The sequence below is a fragment of the Pleurodeles waltl genome, chromosome 9, assembly GCF_031143425.1.
Source record: "Pleurodeles waltl isolate 20211129_DDA chromosome 9, aPleWal1.hap1.20221129, whole genome shotgun sequence".
Lineage (NCBI taxonomy): Eukaryota > Metazoa > Chordata > Amphibia > Caudata > Salamandridae > Pleurodeles > Pleurodeles waltl.
This window is the reverse complement of record NC_090448.1, coordinates 140,842,545-140,862,864: the sequence shown is the minus strand read 5'-3', so window position 1 is coordinate 140,862,864 and position 20,320 is coordinate 140,842,545. Positions and strand designations below refer to the sequence as shown.

Genomic DNA, 20,320 nt, shown 5'->3' with positions numbered 1-20,320 from the left:
TACATCACGAGAAGTGGATGGACAACAGAGGGACACTAATTAAACTAAATTAATCTGTGGTTGGTCCATGCCCCACAGAAAAAAAAGGAAGTGATGCAAGGCAAGCACAGCTCAATTAGAAGGTAGCAAAGAAGAGTGACAATGATGCTAAAGAACGGTAAGCAATGGCAGGTTCCAACCCCATTATTAAACACAAAAGTCTTGCAAGCAAGCGCTCATGCGCTAATGCATGCTCACACAGGCTCAACCTAAAAAGCAGCAGATTTTCCCATTGTAAGCAAAATGTAAATGTGCAACATTTGAAGTTGTTGTACAGGATGGAAATTAAACATGCGTGAATTTTACAACTGTCATAACTTCTGGGAATCTATAGATGTCCAGGAGTACGCCCGGGATTTGGTGTCACTTTCATGAAAACTGGAAAATGTAGTAGTCTGTGGGAGTATATTTCTGACTTTCAAATAGAGCTTTGTGATTCACATCCATAAAGATAAATGGTGAACTGATCATGCATCCAAATGAGGAAGCCTCAGCCACATTCACAGATAAAGGTGAAATACATTTTTCTTTAGATATTGTGTCTATTACACTGCTATGAAATGGAGAAACACATCATTTCTTGAAACAAAATAATCAGTCAACCATATTACTGCTGACTCTCTTTGATTTTCTGCAGTGATTAGACATTGCAAATTAAGTGATGAACCCACAATGTGGGCCAGATTATTCTTCTATTCATTTCAACTAAAGCACTTGTAACAAATCAGCAAATCTTAATAATAAACGTATGCGTCTGCTCCTAAACTTAATACTAGATTTATGTAAATTAAACAAAGATCATAATTCTTTGGAACTTTGACTAAAATGTGTGTAGGGAGTAGTCAATACAGGTTTCAGAAGTAATGCCAATAAGAGTACAAATAACAATTTGTCAGACAGTAATGGATCCAATATATGGTTCACTGACACTTTCTTTCCTGAAGGAGGATAGACAGATGCCTGGAGAGACCACAATGAAGAATTAATATGAGGACCAAAATAAATCGAGAGACGGTACCATATACAAAGACCTCCAATATGCAATTGCGACTCAATCCGAGTTATGCAAGTCCTAAATTTACCATTACAATTGTCATGTTTAAAATCACAAATTATTACAACAATAATGTATTCTAATAACCTTTCTCACTGTTCAAGAGCCACCTGCAGCTGAACCACATTCTTACTTCTTTTTGCACCAATCTCAAAGGATATGTGGTGATTAGCTGCAATGTAGCATGAACCTTTTCTACTCTTTTATTCAGTGTTCAGCTTTCATGTTCAAACAACGTAAAGCAACTATGAGCTTAACCATTCATGCAATAGCACATGATTCTCTTCTCTTCTGCAAGTTGAGATTGAAATTCATTTAAATGATGAACATGGCTCCCAGCCTAATATATCATAAAACGTGGCCAATGGAAGCAGCCCCATTACAGTAACAAGGTTAGTGCAAAATAGTATTATGTTTCAGCTATAGCTCTGAAATCCAGTCTACAATGCACAATAATTTGGCATATGTCTGGGATGCAGCATGAAATCCGAAATCCGAGATCCGAGCTGCTCTGATTTTGGAATCTGAAGTGCTCATCACATTTTTTAAATCAGATGGTGAATAATGGAACAATAATTATGTTGCCCAAAGGCAATATATTATTTTGATTAACAAATTCCTGTTTGTATGTTTCAGGAGAGATTTACATTGTCTTCCACATTTCCATGTGTTTGTGTGCAACCTGTTTGTGTCTCACATATTTTATCAGCATGACAAACACATTTTAGCTATAAATTATGATAATAATCCACTTTCCACATATAGCAGTGGGTCAAATACCATCTTACAATGTTCACAATGATGTAACACAATGTTTATAGGCTTCTGTAAAGTGCAGTGCATGCACATTTGTTACTTACATTAACTTCTGTGATAGCAATATCAACGACGCTACCAACAACAATTAAGGCATCAAAAGTGTTCCATGCATCAGTGAAATAGTGCTGTTAGGATAAGTATTCAGTAGAAACGGAAATGGAAAACAAGAAAACAGAAACGGAGAAATAAGAGAAGGACAGTGTAACCAGAAAGACACTTTTGGCTTGTTAACATTTATTAACATTATATTTAATATTTAGTGAAGTTTCAAAGTATCTTTAGTGTATTTCTGGTCTGATTTACAATGCATTAACAAGCAACTCGAAGATACACTATAATGTATATATGTATAGTACATCAAATTTGACAATAAATGAATTATATCTGAAAAAGTGAAATATAAGGTTATCAAGTGATTCCATGTTACCAATGATAAAATGCTCCATTCCTGGGATTTTGTTAAACAAATCATTGTTTTCAGGTGTTTTTGTACAACTGGATTAACGGAAGTAAACATAGAATGCAACTACCAAAATGTAGTAAGTTGTTAAACAAAGTTTCAGGAAGGAAGCAATCTGTCCTTGGTGACTTAGAGTCATCTGGTAGCCTTAACTATAGACCGATACAATACTTGGTGAACACACTCATGGCTCCTTTATGTTAGAGTCAATTTGTTTCGCAAAATGAGCTTGAGGTTGTCCCTCGATTATTTTCTGCTCCTCTAACTGCAAAGACATATTAGTTAGGAAAGGTAATGGAAATCTGTGACTTGTCCAGAAAATGACAGTTGTAGGAAAACATAAAGAAGGAAGAAACCATGGGAAGACTCGCGTATACTTACATCAGCTTCACTGAGAACGACATCTACAATGCTGCCGATAACGATGAGGGAGTCAAATGTATTCCATGCATCGCTAAAATATCCCTGAACAGAGCAGGTAGGGTGTAAACATTGAAGGTTATAAAGGAATGCTCAAGTGGATAACACTTGAAAGCTCTTGCTGTACATGCTTTTGATTACTTTGGAGTCATAATGACTTTTAAACCGATGTAAAAAAAATCAAACACGTCAATAAGTACTGAGTGATGGACAAATAAGCTGGGATTTGAATTTTGAAATAAGAAAACAACATATGCAAATAGTAGGTGGTGGATTAACTAAAAGGCAAATGGACGCTTAGAAAAAAAGCAATTCAGTTCATTATCACTGCTGACCAATTTGCAGCTCTGTGAACCAAATTAACATTAATGGGATAAGGTAGCAAGTATGAGGTGATTTTTTTGGGTACAAAATCACACTAATTGATGTATGTCCATTCATTTTTTTCTAAATATATCTATTTGTCCATGCACCTATGATTGTTAAATATTATCATTAATATGTTAATATTTATAAAATGTTGTCAACCAAACCCAAGCAACACAAGCAAATATATTTCTGACAACATCAAGTTTTGTTCCAATTAAACTAATGCAGAAAAAACATTGAAGATCGCTAGCTATAAGAAGGTTATTTTTCCTAGGAAGATGTGGTTGATGGATAGTAGTGTTTTAATTATCTAGATTTAATGGGATTGCAAAAGAGGCAAATAAACTGCAATATTAATACAGAGCTTTGAATTAAAATCAGGTATGCAAAACATCTAATCCGTCTAAGTGCACAGTTATAACCAACTATATGGAGTTCATTTATTACACATGTACAGGGTCAAGTTTCTTATTTTTCAAAAAGGATTCTATATTTCGTCTCTAAGGAAACAGCCTTCTTAACTATGGCATTTACACTTAGAGGGATAGATATCAGGGTTTACAAGAACAAAGAATCACTAGTCAAAGGTTACAGGATTTTATAGGCACATCTACCAATCAGGAGGTCTGTGGCAGCTGCCTTCCTTGAGAAGCTGCTAGAACCTGAGGCCACCAAACCAAGGATTTCAGTTATCAAACACTAATCTCAGCTAGTTGGCGGAAACACATTTTGGCCTATCATACACTGCCCTGTCAGGATATGATGTATAAAACATAATATGCAAAAAAAGTGAAAACACAAACGGAAATCTTAAAGGTGCTTGAAAAGATAAAAACTAAATGGACAAGTCACAGCAAATCAATCATGTCATGCATAGATTAGTATATTGTAACACTGCAAGTACCCTAGATAAATTCACTTACTAGCCACCTTTCCTCTTTTTTCACGCACAGCTGATGATATTGAACAGCACAGACAATGAATTTAAAATCATAGGAATTTACTCATTTAATACATAACAAACAGTGTCTAGAAAGAATAAAAGACTTGCCTGTAATTGCAGATTCCAAAGGTTTTCAGTCTCTGCAGCTATTCAAACTGAATTTTTTTACTGGACATGATAAAATAATTTTACAATGAGATAATCATCGCACATGTCTATATTGAACACCTCCAGCCATAATCCAGCTTGGCCCTTGCAATGGTCACAAAAGATCAGCTACAAAGCCATAGCAAGTCTAAGTCATAATGAGACAGCTTGAAGAGAAAAGATAAGATACTTGGTTTGTGGATTTATAGCTACTGGCCATATTTCACTCTTCCTTCTGTGCCATGGTCGATCAATAGGTTTCCTAGACTTAAATAAATAATTCAAAGGCTAAGAAAAGAATCTGAGATGGATTAATTACTATTCTACAAGACTGCGGTGATAAAAGTTGCATTCCTCTAGGTGTCAGACTCAAAAAAGTGAGGATCAGTGAAGACATACCCCAATGTCTAGATGTCACAGACATGCACTAATGGACATTTGTGAATACATTGCATTTGTTGTAGATTATGTGTAGACACAAAAGGCCCTCGACATTCAAAAAGAGGATCCTCACATAACTCGTTGCAGAATACACAAAACAAAATGATATTTATCATGACGTGGAATCTTTTCTCAGAGCCTTCTTAAAGTAAAAGTAAATAATGATCACCCAAAGTTCTCTATTTTCTTAGTGCTGCATTCACATGTGGTTGATATTTATATAATATGTGCCTAAATCTCTCTATAAGCGTTTGATTGAGAGAAGGGTGCAGAACATCAGACCTTAGCAGTCCACTTCATGCTGAGTGGAAATCAGGTTCTTAAGAGCTCTCTAGGCTCACTCTCCTGGCCATCTTTGCTGTACTAAAAGATAGGTTTACCTGCTCCTTCTGTTAAGTGGCACAGTTAACGGATGTCATTTCTACTTAGGCCCTTTGCACCTTCTTAAGAGTGATTGTTTATTCTTGCATGATCCTCTTCTGTTTGAACGTTGACACATTCTCTCCCACGCTCATGTGGCAACTATAGGGAGACTGAGAAATGCTTCATCAATAAGGACCATCCTCAAGTAGACTGGCCTGCTCCCTGTGCCAGAACACCGGACAAGATTTTAATACAAAATATGAATCCAGACCAGGAAGGTTCTATGACAGTGTTAATGCGGCATATATAACAAAGTAGCACATGCTCTGAGTAAGTGGGTACAAAAGTGGCAACCACAAAGGTCCCCACCAAAAGACATCGATATCTAATTGTAGTGACATTATATAAAGAGTATCTGAGAGCGGCGAAGGACTATTCTCTTCGACGAGTCTAGATTCTAGAGTGGTAACTAGGAACAAAAGCGAAGATGCACAAGACAGTTTTCAGTATATGTTTAAAAAAGGCAGCTAATTAGGGTTAGGGTCAATTCGAGATTAAATTTTCTTTGAAGATGAGGCATAGGTTTACGTTGTGAGGCTTCCAATAGATGCAATGTACCATTGTTAATTTTTTACAGAGAACTTCATTATAATCTTGGACATATTCCAGGCTCATTCTACCTATCTTCCTAACATTTTGTACATTTTTAGATTGACGTCTTTTTTCTCCTTTCAAGTCTTAAATACTGCTTGAAGCGTGATGGTAATCTCACCAGTGATATGCACCTTCGATATGATCTTGTTTGAGGATCACAAGAGATTCTAAGAATGTTATTCTAATGTTCACACAATGGGTCAGGGCATTCTTACACCTCACATGACTTTTCATAATGAGTTATATTTTTTTACTGCGATATTAACACCAAGAATAAGAACACACAAGTCAGTAAAACTAGGTTTAGCCACGATACAGGAACATATGATTAAATGTAAAATGCTTGAAAATACTCAATCACATTTGAAGAAGAGCTGGTGAAAGCACTCTAGATGTAACACCCGTGGTGATAACAACAAAGTCACCCGCTTGATCTTTTGTAGCTCGAGATATCTCTGCACTGACTGAAAAAAGGGCAAGCGAAGAATGTAAATGTACTGGGAGAGTCATGGCTTCTTAGTACAAACTTATTTATAGGTTTGCTTAAAGGTCGCTTCAGCACTATTTATGACAAACCCTGTATGATAAGATGAACAAACACAAGGAGATAAAATGGAATCCGTGGGGGATGCAGTTTTTTCATTATTCAATGATGCCTAAATTGTACAAACCACGTTAGAGAGAATGGGTTGCATTTTTCGCGTCGGCAGAGAAAACTAGCTCTGAAATTCAGTTTTGTCCATAGGATGCCACTGATTTGAACGATGTATTTTAACAAAAAGGAGAATTGCATGTGTTCACTTCGGTCGTGCACTGTTTTGCTTCCTAAGTGGACAGCTTTCATTGGCTCCACGTCACATTCACTTGAAATCGCGGTTGTAAAATGTTTGTTATGTTATATGGTTTTGTAATTTCATGTTCATCCATTACTTGCGGCCCGATGTATAAAAGTCCAGTTGCAAAGCAAACGTTGTGTGTTTTGCTATTTTGCGAACTAACCTCTGTTTTGTTCTGCGGCTGAAGAACAAATCAGCCCGCTGCATTGTCATAATTTGCAAGGAGACACAAAAAGTCCTCTCTCATTAATATGCATGAGGCTGGATGTCTTTCGCATCTGTTTGTGAATGGTTTCAAATGCAAGGATGGAGGCCTGCGACCTCAATGCATTCGCATGATATCATGCTGATGACGTCTGTTCACACTTCCCCAGCAGTGATTCACAGAGTGGAAGTTGACGGTCACGTTAGGTCGGCCTCATGTTAATAGGATGAAAATGCTATTTTAGTGTGGGAAGCATTGATTCACTGAAAGGCACAGGTGGTGGTAGACGCTCCTTTCACTCCACCACCACATTAAATTCCACAGTGTACAACTTGAGTCAGACCATCACTTTTCATTCATAATATACCTTTTGTAGATTGCGACATGCTGTTTTATACTCACGAAGCTGGTGAAATTTTGAATCGCAGACTTTCTGAAAAACAGTTTTATGTGTTTACCCCCTTCGTCCCCAAGCACTTTATCGCAGAGCTTTTCTGTTTTGCTCATGTGGCACAATCTCCGTGGGAGGGATGCCCTGCCCATTAATCTGACCTTGCTCAATGACTGAGTATGTGTGATGCAGGGTGGGAGTAGAGATTTCACTGTGGCTGGTTTCCTTGGAGGGGAGGGGGTGTTTGCGACATGCCATCCACACATTTGGGTTGTCTCTGAGGGGTGTGTCTCGGGAAGCACGTGGATCTTCTCACCCTCTTCTCAACCTGAGTAAGCTGAGAAGATATAGCCGGACACATGGTGTCTCTCTACACCCTCTGCTGCATGAGGATTGCCTTCTCTAATTGTTCATGGGATGGGTGGGGGTTATGTAGTGTAAGTTATGTAATAGTCCTTGAGTAATTGTTTTACAAGTGATCCTGGACATGGTATATTAGTATAAAGGCCTATCTGTTTTTTTTTATAGAGAGGATTAGCTACATTTACGTGCTTGGTTAGGGTACTTGAATCTTTTCTGGGTTACTGTATTTGTATTGTAGTGCATTGCAACATTTATTTATTGCTTACTACCCCTATGTGGGAGCTAAAGCTCTTGTCCTTATGTGCTTCCAAAAAGGCTAAAAGTCCCCCCTCCCACCATTCTTGCTTTAGTGTGCCTTATTTGGTGAATTTGCTAGTAATTGAACACAATCTTCAATTATCAAACATTAAGGAAGCACAAAAAGACCAAGGCTGCTTTACTAAAGCAACATTTTCCTAGCTCCAAAAAAAGCATGTGTCACATGCTGACTTTGGCCACAGTTAAAACACAAAAAAAATGATTTAGAATTTGGTGGACATGACAAGCTGTCATAAATGCATTGGATTACCCTATGAATCGTCTATGGAAAGCTTTCTCTTGTGGCCCATTGGACTAGGGAACGTAGAAAGAAGGATTGTCTGTGTCACTGCTGAATATAACCTGGCAGTGTGGGACATAAAAATGCAAATAATGCCCCCGCCGCACCCAATGATAAAACTATAAGGGTGTCAGGGTCATCAGTTTTTAAGTTTTTCTTTGGAAGTTTGTTTATGAAAAACAAAAAAAGTTTAAAAGTTCGGTGGGTAGCCGCCTAAATCAGTATTGGCCTTTCACAAACCCTTTTGTACCTTGAAAGGAACCATTGTGACAATGGTTCCTTGCAATGTAGAGAGAGGACATCTGGGCAAGCGGTCATGTCTGAAATTGACAAGCCACTACTCTGTCCGTCAAATTCTAAATCAGGGCCTGATCTACTACTATAAATATGACACTAGAACTTGAACACAGATTTATATATTTAAAATATGATTACTTATCATAGGAATACTTCCAATCTTTATGGATCAATCACTTATGAACATAACTGAGTTTAGAAGTTATGTCCTCTTGCACCTTAATAATGTTGTCAGCCTTGCAATCTGCATACTCTTCCCTTGCCCTCATCATCAGCCCACCTGCATCAACTAATGACAGGCCAAATTACTTTTTAGCAGCACCGGTCATTTCATACTGTTCATCTTGGTCTTCTAAAATTGACTCATGGATGACCCATCCTTACTTGGCTGTGATTCCCACATCATTTCTCTTCTGACCTTTGCAGCCTAATAATCTTCACCTCCTCACTATTCACAAACCCCTTTGCCTATAATCTAGCTTTCGCTCATTCAATTTTGTTGCTTTACTTGAATTCCCTGCCCCGTAGAATCTGTGGTTATACACTCTCTACATGGCTTCATAATTGTTATTTTTACTGTGGTTGTTCTTTTGTCTATAATGACAGGTGACCAACAACCACTGAAAAATGGCAGGTGTTCTGTATAATCTGAAGTTTGTTAGGTCCAATATAGAGATATAATTTGCCTCTCGATTAACAATGTTATTAATTTATTGACTCAGAGAAGGGGATAAGCAACTACCTGAGTAAAGTCATTCATCTTGCCCAAAGCAGTACAAAATGTAATGGAGCCATCAGGTTCTGTAATTCAGATGACTGCTGAGCTCAAATGAATTGCAGACTTCTTTCGGTTTTAACATCTTCTGTAGGTATGCTTGTACACTGTATATAAGAGTATTTGTAGAAGTCAAACTAGTTAGAGAAGAGTCCGACACTGAACCTGGGAAGGAGTTCATGAATACGAACCAGGGTCTTTCACAAGCAGGTAAAACTGTCCAAGGGTGGAGAGATGTAGTCTTCTTTGACTAGGTCTATCTTCAGATCCCTCCCAATTAATAAAAGGTTTGGAGCAGTTCTGATGTTGAGGAGAATGTTGCTTCAAATCTTCATGCCTTTTCCTTTTTTACAGTTCTTTCAATCTAGCAATGCCCACTATTATAGCCTGGTGCTGTCTGCTTGATGTATTCATTTTCCTAGCAAGGTTAACAGGGATTATTATCACCCTGACATTTGATGCAGGTTGTCTTAAATAGAGAAAGAGTGAAAAAGAGGCTGAGTAAGATCAGGAACAAGGTGCCATTATTGTCAGTGAAAAGGAGACATCTTCGGCCATCGGATGGGTAGGTTTCGTTGTACTAAAGCAATTTCTGAAGCCAGATTTTAATCCTGGGTTTTGGGGGAAAAGGGGACAAGGGGAGACTTGTTTTAGCTTTTCATGGGATTTGCGAAGCAGGTAGATTTCCATTTTGACTGAGCCAGTAATGTTTGAATTTCACAACAAATACCAGGCATACACTGTAGTACATCAGAAAAGAGGAGGTGGCCAGGCCACGATTGTTGCTCTTCTCAGGACCCATTAAGATGATCTGGGAAACATCTTAATTCAAAAGAACATTACATACATTGCAAGGATCCTGCCATGTATTTAAAATAATGATATGCAGAATTTAGCCTGTCTTGGTTTAGTTAACATAGTGAACTGTCTATGTGAGCTTGTCACTGATCTCGGACAAGCCCATGCAATTGTGCATGTCATTTGTTCACAAATGTGTGAACAATCATGAACAGCTGATCTGAAATCTTATATTTGATCAACTAAGTACACTGCTAGGTAGTTTATTGTTTCGGTCTTGACCAAGAAACTCACTGGTTCTCTCCTGGCGGCCTATGCTTTTTCATTGAAATGCTCCTCATCCAGATCCCATCTCACCGATCCTTCTGGAAAAAGCTCATGGCCATAAATGTTGATGAGACACAAAAGATGTCTCTTCCCTGGAAACAAGCACTGGGGTTCAAAGGGAAAGTGAGGTCCATCCTTGCTGGGACAATCCATGAAGTTGTGTGTGAGAGATCCTCCTTGGGAAAAGGCTAAGTTTGCCACAGAAGTGAGAATGACAACATTTGAGTAATACAAGAGGGAAAGAGAATGAAGGGGATGACTAGGAAATAAGTGGGGCAAAACGCAGAAGGCACTATGTCAAATTCATCAGTTGACCACAGGTCGCAGATATTGAAAAAGTATATGTAGCTTTGCTAGAGGCTCTGGCACTCATGCCAGCTTTTTCTCAGCAAGGGAAATATCAGAAATTGGCTGTTGCAGATACCAAAGCGAGTGTAAGTGGCAATTGAGTCAGGCATCAGTGGGCCAGGAGCAGCAGGCAGAGAAGGAGCCTGAGTATATGTTTAGTGGACAGATTGCTTCATCGAAACTGTGATGGAGTACACTATGTGCCAAATTTTCAGTCCCCCTGCCCAATTTCGAGAAACCCCCCCATGATGTTGGGGTCATTAGTTTTTACTTCTCCAAAAACAAACTCCTAAAGTGAAAGTTTTTGGAAAAGTAACCCCTTTTAAAAGGTTGCTGTAAGTGTGGGTCACCAACCTTTTAAAAGGCCTTGTATGAACAATTGGGATGCCATTTCATAGAAACACAATCAGCGCTGGTTCAAATTTGGTGGATGGAGTAAAGACAATCAGGGTTGCAGACATAAAGTCCTTCACCATCCGGATGGCCTTTACCCCGTCCATCATCCTATAAATCAGGCAAATAGTAGCATGTAAGTCGCCACAGGGATTGAGACTGTAGGCCTAGTTTAGAAACTATCTTGTGACTCTGCTTTGCGTGGTTCCCTTATAGTTAGTAATATCAGGCATAAAATAAAGTAGCAACAGGTGGACCATCAACTACACTGTCTTTTCTCTTCAGCAGCCCACTGGATTTTGTATGAGACTAAAAAATCTCATGGCACAATAATTGCAACAAGTTATTTTCTTTTTGAAATACCTCTCTCTTTGCCCATTCTCACTCTAAATAATTAATCAAAGAATCCATGTTTACAAGTTATACGTAATTCTGTATGTCAAATTATTTCCCAAAACAAAAAGTACAATTTTGTATTGATTTGCTGAGGACAAAGCTGCAGATAAAGATTATCCAGATTAAAAGTGATTACAATGACATTACAGTGTGGTAGCACCATGCAACAAAGATGAAGGCCCACGTTTCCTGGGCCCAATTTAACATCCCTTGTTCCAACTGATAAATGCCTGTGTAAATCAGACCTATTTCTTCGGTACTTAGACACTGTATTCAAAACCTTACCTCATAAGGGCCTCCAGACTGCTCCACTAACAAAACTCCTGAGACTGAATATTTCACAAACCATCTATGCATCCAAAGATGGATTATAACTAGTGCAGCGGAGGGGAAGCTACGCGAGAGAAGGGATTGCTCCCATCAGAAACAACAGGGACTAGCTATTGAATTGAAGATCGGGCTCAGGGTGCACAGAGGGATGGTCAATTGGTGTTAAATCCCAAGTTTGGTTCTCTGACAATCCATCCAACGACTGCTGCTGGGTCCAGGGATCGGCGAGTCCTTGAAATGGGTGGTGGCCATCACAACAGCCCAAGAGGAGGTTACTTGGCTGCTTTTGCAGCTTGACTCAAGATGCAGGCGCGCAGTAGGATTTGCGCTTCTTCAGCTCATGGCTTTAAGTCCCAGGGGCCCACAATTCCTCAAGATAGACAGACCTCTGAACTGATATGCAATTGACAACCTTAATGAGCAGTGGGACTGGTGTGTAGTGGTCCTCTAGGAGGTGAGTTCAGAACTACTGGATGCAGTGCTGATCTCAATTATGGCCGTCTGTTTGCAATTGATTTTGTATAGCACATGTGGGTGTTTGCTAAACATTTCATACGTGTCTGTCACAAGCTTTGTGACTGTTTCCTTCTTGGATTTAGCTGCTCACCTTGCGGTGTGCACCTCATCCTTTGTTCACAGATGGCCTGGTCACTTGTGATAGGCCCTGCCCTTTGGGTGGTATTGCATGTGACATGGGTGTCTCCCAGAGATGTGCAGTGAGCAGTGCTCAAGACTGACTTATCGGCAAATACTTCAATATGCTGGCTAGGTGGAGGGGAATTCCAGACTGCAACCCCTAGAGGCAGTTTGCAACAATTTACAGCACTCAGTGAAACCCTTTGAGAAAAACTCAGAACAGGCATTTGCCTATTGTGTGGACCTTGAAAATTGTTAATGAAGTGTGAACGGGGCTGCATGATTTTTATAAGTGCTGATATGGAGGTTTTTATTTTGGGTCTCTATTCATCTCTCTTTGATGGCAAACACCCTATGGTACATCTTGATAAAGTTCCTTTACATGGACAAATGTTCATGAAAAACCTCAAAGATGAAGGGACATTCTAGCAAAATTCTCCACTTTGAAGAGTACAATATAGTCCTGATGGCTGGTAGCAAAACAACAAAGGGCTGACTCACCCATTTTGCTTTTAAATATCTCCTCAATAACACTTCACAGACTCCTGGATATCAGACCCATTTCAGAAGAGCACAGACAACAGTTTGGTTTGTTTTTTAGATAAATAAAGCCTTACCACTACCCTAACAGATAGGAGACTTTAGCAGCTATGAGCATCTCTACTCTACTTCCAATATACTGATGCAGAAGATTAAACACCAGCCTCCAAATTCAAAAGGGGCCAGGGGGCGGGTAGCAGTGGGAGCCCCCAACACTGCTACAGGAAGAAGACAGGACTAAACTGCACCAGTGGTGGCATGGAAGGATTCTAATCACTTGAGATTCCTGATATAGATTGAACTTGCCATTTGCTTGCTCCAGCTTTGAAGGGCAGCAGAATTTATTGCATAGTCTCTCTAATTATAGCTGTAAGTGTTCATTTCTAGATCAAACCTTTTAATCTGGCGACACAGTTGTGCAACAGGATGTCTGGGGATGAGGTTGTGCTATGCTCCCTTTAGATCTGTGTTTCTGCTTTCTCCTCATAACCCTCAGAGGGTCTTGGGGTTTCCCTTTATTGACTGTGGACCATTTCACCTCTTTAATGGCTTTCCCCTACCTCTATTGGAATATTCTGGGTTTTCATCTATTGGTATTCAGGTGGTTGTACACAAGAGGGTTAAGAGAGTCATGCAGTGGGGTTTTTACAAATTTATACCAACTGCTGTGTGGCTTGCAGTTCAATTGTGATCATGATGATGAATAGTGCATTGACATCACTCTGTTGGATGATCTTTTTGAGACCTTTCACAGTGACAGACAGACTCATATAGCCCTGCAACTGAATGCAATCATCTGAACTGCACTAACAACAGCATTAAGAAAAGCAACTGCTTGGCTAGAATAGAATGAGTCACAGGCAGTACCCACAGCTGTTTCTAGCATCTCCACAAAGCAAACATAATGAGGGAACCATATTCTTCTTCCATAGGGATTCAGTTTCATGTGGATGATCTGAGTAGTGCTAAGGACAGTATGTAATGCTAAAGGGCAAGGAAGATCACCATTGCCATGGGCTGTTAGCAAGTCTAAGGTTGGGTGCAACATCCACTAAAGTGCTACTAGTCAGTTCAAGTTCTACTTGGATAGTTTGTAAAATGTAAGGAGGGAGTAAACTCCTGGCTACCAAGAATTTACCTTCTTTTAGGGTGCACAAACCCTACTCCAGGACTAATTACGTGTTTGAGCAATATGCTGGTCACAAGGTGAATACCTTCACATAGTTGTTATTACCATTTTGGACAATGTGCCTGTTTGGATATGTGTACACTTGGAACTCAAAATGGGCAAGGACAGGAAAGGACGACTTGAGCCAGTTGTTCTTCTGAACTCGTTTTTCAAAGGTTGGGAAATTCCTTGGCTACATAATTTGTGGAAGCAGGGTAATTCCTAAGTAGGCACTGCTGCTGCCACTGTGATGCATGCTTGGGATAGTTATTGATGGTGTTTGTAAAGATGAAGAAGAAAGAATACACTCTATGCAACTGAGGCATCCCAATATCAACCAGCTTTCTGTTTGACATTAAATTGTTTAGAGAAATTCCTTGCCACTAGGCCAAAGAGGCACTGCATGGAATATTTACTGCATCTTGATACTGTCCTCTCATAATTTTAACTGGACACACAAGGCACATTTGGAGATTGATGAAAATAATTTTACTGCATTATGAGAAGATATCAAGCAGAACATTGGAACACACTGAACAGGAAAGCACACAACACACATATACAATATTGGTACTACACCCCAGTAAGTCCGTACCATATTTATTCTCATGCTGACACCAAATGTTGTTGGTGTTGAGGTGTATGGATTACAAATCTGGTAGTGATAGCCATGTTATCTTCATTTCCACAGGAAGTTCTTAGCAAAGTTGTTCACTATATCCATCCGAGGGGTGAGTCATAGGCAAAATATTGGTACCTAATCACTAAAATGACCTTAGTTCCGGCTATGTATGACGTGGCTAGCAAAATATTGGAACAGTTGTTTGCAGAGAGGCACTCTCCCACTTTTTATTGTGGATCTGAGCAAATTGTGACTATTACTTTGATTAGTGAGGTACCCCAACCAAAGCCCATTCATTGTTAAAACTCAATAGAAGTTACCAAAATCCAAAATGTCAGTGGCCCTCAGCAAGGGAGAGGCTGTTAAAAAGGCTCATTATTTAATAGAGGACGGGAATGTCCTGACATGTCAATGCGAGGCAAGACCAAATTGCGAGTGTCAGGACCATCTTTAGTTGGCTAGTGCAGATGTAATCTATTTAGTGCCAATTACTTCCCCATTTCTGTGGGTCCTTGTACATTGAGATGAGGCAAAACTTTGATACCTCAGAGTGTAGTCACAGACTTTGTTTTATTGGCCATACAAATCCACTGAACCAGGAGAGCGACAGTAGGTTGGAGAGGAATGCACTATTTTTGATGCTTGGAGAGTCTAAGACTATCAAGTCTTAAAGTAAGCCTGTTGAGAGTAGAAAACAATTTTCCAAAAGCCACATACTAAATTTGTTGCTGTGGAGAAACAAATATCCTGGTCACTGTACCACATTCCAAAGAGTTGGAATGTTTCATGAGATTCTCTTCATTACTATCTGTACAACCTATGGTGTGCTCGCCAAAAGATATCCAAAAACCTGGTAAATAATAAAACACCTTATCCCATTTTAAAACCCTTCTGGGGAGGGAGACAACAAATATCTTGAAGAGAGCTCAACCATGTTGCTTGAAGCAATCGAGCAAGAACATTTTAAAACTTTTTCTATGGTCCTAGTCCAGTCATGATCCATGTACTCTGCAGTGCACCTAGCGTAGCCTCTTAAAGTAAAACGTATCTATTCTTAAAGACAACTGCACCATTGTGGCCTGGGTGCTTCATTTCCCTGGAAGCCAAGGCGTCAGTCCAAATAACAATGCATGACAAAAATCTCTGAAACTCAGCTATTAAAATTCAAGCTGTCTGTGCTGCTGACAGATACCTCAGCCTACCATCCAATGTTTGGCTTTAGCAAATGAGAAAAACTAAATTAAATGTGCATTGATGTATTTGAGTTCAAGCGTACCTATTTATTCAACAGGACCTTAATTAAATCAGGATACTGAAATGTATAAACACCATTTAAATTCATTAGTAAGATCCGAACATGCAATTACATTCCAGAAGATAAAGTTACTAAACCTTGGGTATCTACTTTTTGTGCCAACTATTTGATCCCACAGATTCTTCATCTCGCAAAACACCCTCTGGCGCCTGACTAGATTCTGAAAAATTGTATGCTAGCATTAACAGGCTGAGCATCTTGGCGCGACTCTGCTTTTGCAGGATGTGGCGCCATATGAGGTGCCAAATGATGTGCTGATGTTCTTCTCCGATGCCTTTTCCATTCCCCATTGATATCAATGCACAGAAATCAAGAAAGCATCATCAATAACAACAAATACAGTATGTGAATGTTTCCATGCATTGGGATCCTATTAATCACACTAATTAATCGGGACAGGTAGAAGGGAGAAGATAAATCTGCAGGAAAGTAAAGTATCCACCAGAGATATCATAACTAGCTGCTTTTCTTCATATGGATAACTTTTCCAGCATTCCCCCTAAATTATTACTGAGTCCAAAAGCAATACCCTCCAGGAGGTGGGCTGAATTGTGCCTATTAACCAAGGAAGTCATTCAATAGAGCCCTGGCAACCTTAGGATCATGGGCTCCAATTGAAGCAAGGAAAATGGGTTCCATGACCCTCCATCAGGTAGTAAAAAGCAACCATATTTGGGGTAAAATAGGCCCCTCACATCTCTGGACTACGTGACACTGCACCTGCCACCCCGTAGATTACAACATCCCTGCCTGATAAAGTATCTATCACTGCAGGTGTATGTATGAGGCAGAATGTTTAGCAAAAGTATGAAAGGATGGCCATGTGGCCACCCGGCAGAGGTAAGCTACTGAAATGCTTCTGGTGAGAGCTGTAAAAGAAGCCATGCTCCTTGCAGAGTGGGCCAAATGCCATCCAGAGGGCTTTTCTTGGCTACGGCATAGCAGATCTTGATGCAAAGTGTAAAACAGCATGGGCTTGGTTACCACCTTACCTTCTTGGCTCTGACAAAGACTATACAGAGCTGATTATCCACTGTGGTTTGTCATATACAGTCTATATAATAAGACATTGCATGCATGGGGCATAGTCAATGGAGCCACTCCTCCTCTTTGGTGGAGTGAGGAGGAGGGAAGACAGAGGAGACAGAAAGGGATGAACTGGCCCATATGAAAGGCAGATACCACCTTCAGAAGAAATGGCAGGCAGGTGCAAAGAACTACTTAACCTTGGAAGTATACAGTGAAGAATGTCCCAGCTGGGTGGGAGTTCATCAACCCTACTGGCTGAGGTTATATCTGCTAAAAACTGTTTTATGTCAGAGTCAGAAGTTAAACTAGGTAAGTGTCCATCAGCACAAATGAGGATGCCATGAGGAACTTTAAAACAAGATTTGACTGAAAAGGCCAAGAGGAAAAAAGCTAGGCTGTTTGTCTGTTTTATCAACCTCCAGTCGGCATTCGATCGAGTGCCACGTGACCGCCTTTGGAGGAAATTGGAAGCATAGGGCATGCCAGGAAAAATGCTTAATGAAATTATTGGCCTTTATAGTGATATGTGGGCCCAGGTGAAAACTGGAACCAGCAGTAGAGTCATCTCAAAAATGTGAACAAGAAATGGCCTAAAGCAAGGGTGTGTCCTGGCTCTGTGTCTGTTCAATTTACACTTAGCCTATCTACACACTGACTTGACAGCAGTAGACTGCCATTTCCCGATCTTGGCAAATGAAAAAATAGTGAACCTGCAATATGCAGATGACAGTCATATTAAGTTAAACTCCAATCGGCCTGCAAAGACTGATCAATGCCCTCACAAATTATATAGAGCAGCAAGGATTAGAGCTGAACTTGCAGAAAGAAAGTAGTGCGGCTAGTGGACTTCAAATACAAGGCACACAGGTGGTTTATTAAAGGCCAGCAGGTTGAGTCCACTCATTTAAATAAATATCTGGGAGTCATTGTGGGCCGACAACTGTATTTTGCCAACCACCACACGTCTCTACTTGTGAAAGCTCAGTCTTTAACATTTGCCTTCAAGCTTCTGAAAAAGAAACTGTGAGGTTAATCATACAGTCATTTATTCAAAGTGAATTCCTACCCTCTTTGACACATGGTCCCAAACTATGGCATGGCAAGGAAATTGTCACTTTAAATCAGCTTCAAACAAAGAGGAGTTTTTTGTTTTCCAAAAGCAGCTTCCCCTGCACAGGTATGTTTGGAATTTGTGAAACTGTGCTGGTGACTTCATGCGCTGAAAGTAGAACCTTGAACAATGTGGGTTGTCTCAAGATAAAATCTCTCATGGAGAAAAAACAAACAAACTTGCGGGGCATCTACCTTGAGAAAGCTCTGACAGGACTGAAGCTGCAAGATGCATGGGTCAGCACTGCATTTTCCATGATTGGCAACCTCTCATCAAAGAAGCAGTCATTCATACTAGATAGAAAAATCCTTGCAAAGCGGCAGCATGCATGGGCTGTACTGAACTCTTATACTAACTTGAAACTTCAAACATACATTGCCACGCACTTCCTTCAAGCCACAAAACATTGATTCATGCTCTTCCACTTTGGCTTCTTTGACTACAAGGACCTTCTCCCATCATGGAAGGGTGAGAAGACAGAGCCAACTGTACAAACTTGAATCACTCAGTCACCTAATGTGCATGTGCCCAAGAGTCTTGAACCAAAAGAAGTTACTACATGCACTTTCTTCAAGCCACAATCAATTCATGCTCTTCCGATTTGGCTTCCTTGACTACAGGGAGATTCTCCCATCATGGAAGAGTGAGAAGACAGAGCCAAACTGCTACTAATGCGGCTACAAACTTGAATCACTTAGTCACCTAATGTGCATGTGCCCAAGAGTCTTAAATCAAAGGAAGTTATTACTTAAACCAGCCTTCTCAGAGTTGAACATACAAACTTGTAGGCAAGTTGTAATTACTAGGCTGGCTGGCACATCAATCCCACTGGTGTACTGCGGAGTACAATTTGTCACCACAGTAAATAACCTCCTCCAAAATGCCCCCTAGCAGTAAAGAAAGGTGATCCTACTCCCACTCTAAATTTAAAGACTTTTTGACTAGTCTCTTGCCAGCACATGTTTGGAAACACATTGCGCAGGCACGTGCACAGTTATCACAAACCCAAATGTAAGACCAGAATCTGGGAGTCGTCGGTCAACAAAATTTGCCAACAACTCTGGTCTAACTGTACTAAGTTAATTTTAATTGGTCAACCGCACAACAGTTTCGCGATTTTAACAAATCGGCACCCTAAGTTTTGAATGGTAATGTTAAGTGTGTGTTTGTATTTTATCATGTGCACTTTGTAACAGGTCATACAAAAAGATTTTGATTAACACACTTTAGGACTGAATGCAACCTATATCTCCTTTCGCAATCATAACGCTTAAGGTATTTATGTTTGAATGTATGCACTTTATGGTGGGAAAAAAATTTATTTTGTTTGTTATGTTTGATCTATGCACTCTATGGTTGGAAACAACTGAATAAGGTTATATTGACACACAAGATTTAAATCTCATTGAGTAACAATAAACTAAGTTACAGAACACAAGTAGAATAAACCCTTCAGAAAACAGTGGTGGCTACTATAAGAAAGAAGGTTGGTTCACGAGAAACATGAAGGAAGAAAGGACAGCCAAATATCCTTTCATGGAAGTCACTGCCAGGCACTGCAAGTTAAGTGCACATTGTAGCATGTCAGCAAGGAAGGACTTATAAAAGGGTTTAGACTCTCCAACTCATTACACTGAATAGGCTTATTTCAGCTGCCCTTATTAATGGATTGCATGGTAGGTTTCCTGTGAGTCAAGATGACATTCACTATATATGCAGAAAATCTCTAGTTGGCTGAGTGCTGTGTTCCAACAAATCAGCATAATTAATCTCCCTTGGCAAATCTGGGGCTGCACTCGATCCTCCCGCACTGTCTGAAGGACTCCCAAAAGAAGGGGTTCTGCGGATAAGCATAAAGCAGGTCATGTGACAATCTGAACCTCAAAATATTCACCAGGGAATCATTCAAAGGAAAGTGTATGCAAGGTAATTGAGGACACTTACTGTGGCAAAGAGATCCACACATGGACACCCCAATCTGAAGAAAATTGTTTCTGTCATTTCAGGATGAAGATCACATTCTTGGCCCTCTAAAGAGAGGAGTCTCAGAACAGCCACACTTATGATAAGAGTGACTGACATGTGTGGGACTACCAAGAAACTTCTTTCACAGGCGATTCTCCTCCAGCAGAA

General features: G+C 39.9%; 1 protein-coding gene across 2 annotated transcripts in view; it reads right to left on the bottom strand.

The window, feature by feature from the left end:
- The window catches only part of CACNA1D (calcium voltage-gated channel subunit alpha1 D), a 1,248,477-nt gene that overhangs the window by 367,758 nt on the left and 860,399 nt on the right, over window positions 1–20,320 (bottom strand). For both annotated transcript variants that reach the window (XM_069206436.1, XM_069206437.1), the window contains exon 30: window positions 1,954–2,037. In XM_069206436.1, coding sequence (XP_069062537.1) covers window positions 1,954–2,037 — 84 coding nt within the window. The remainder of the gene's footprint in view (window positions 1–1,953; window positions 2,038–20,320) is intronic.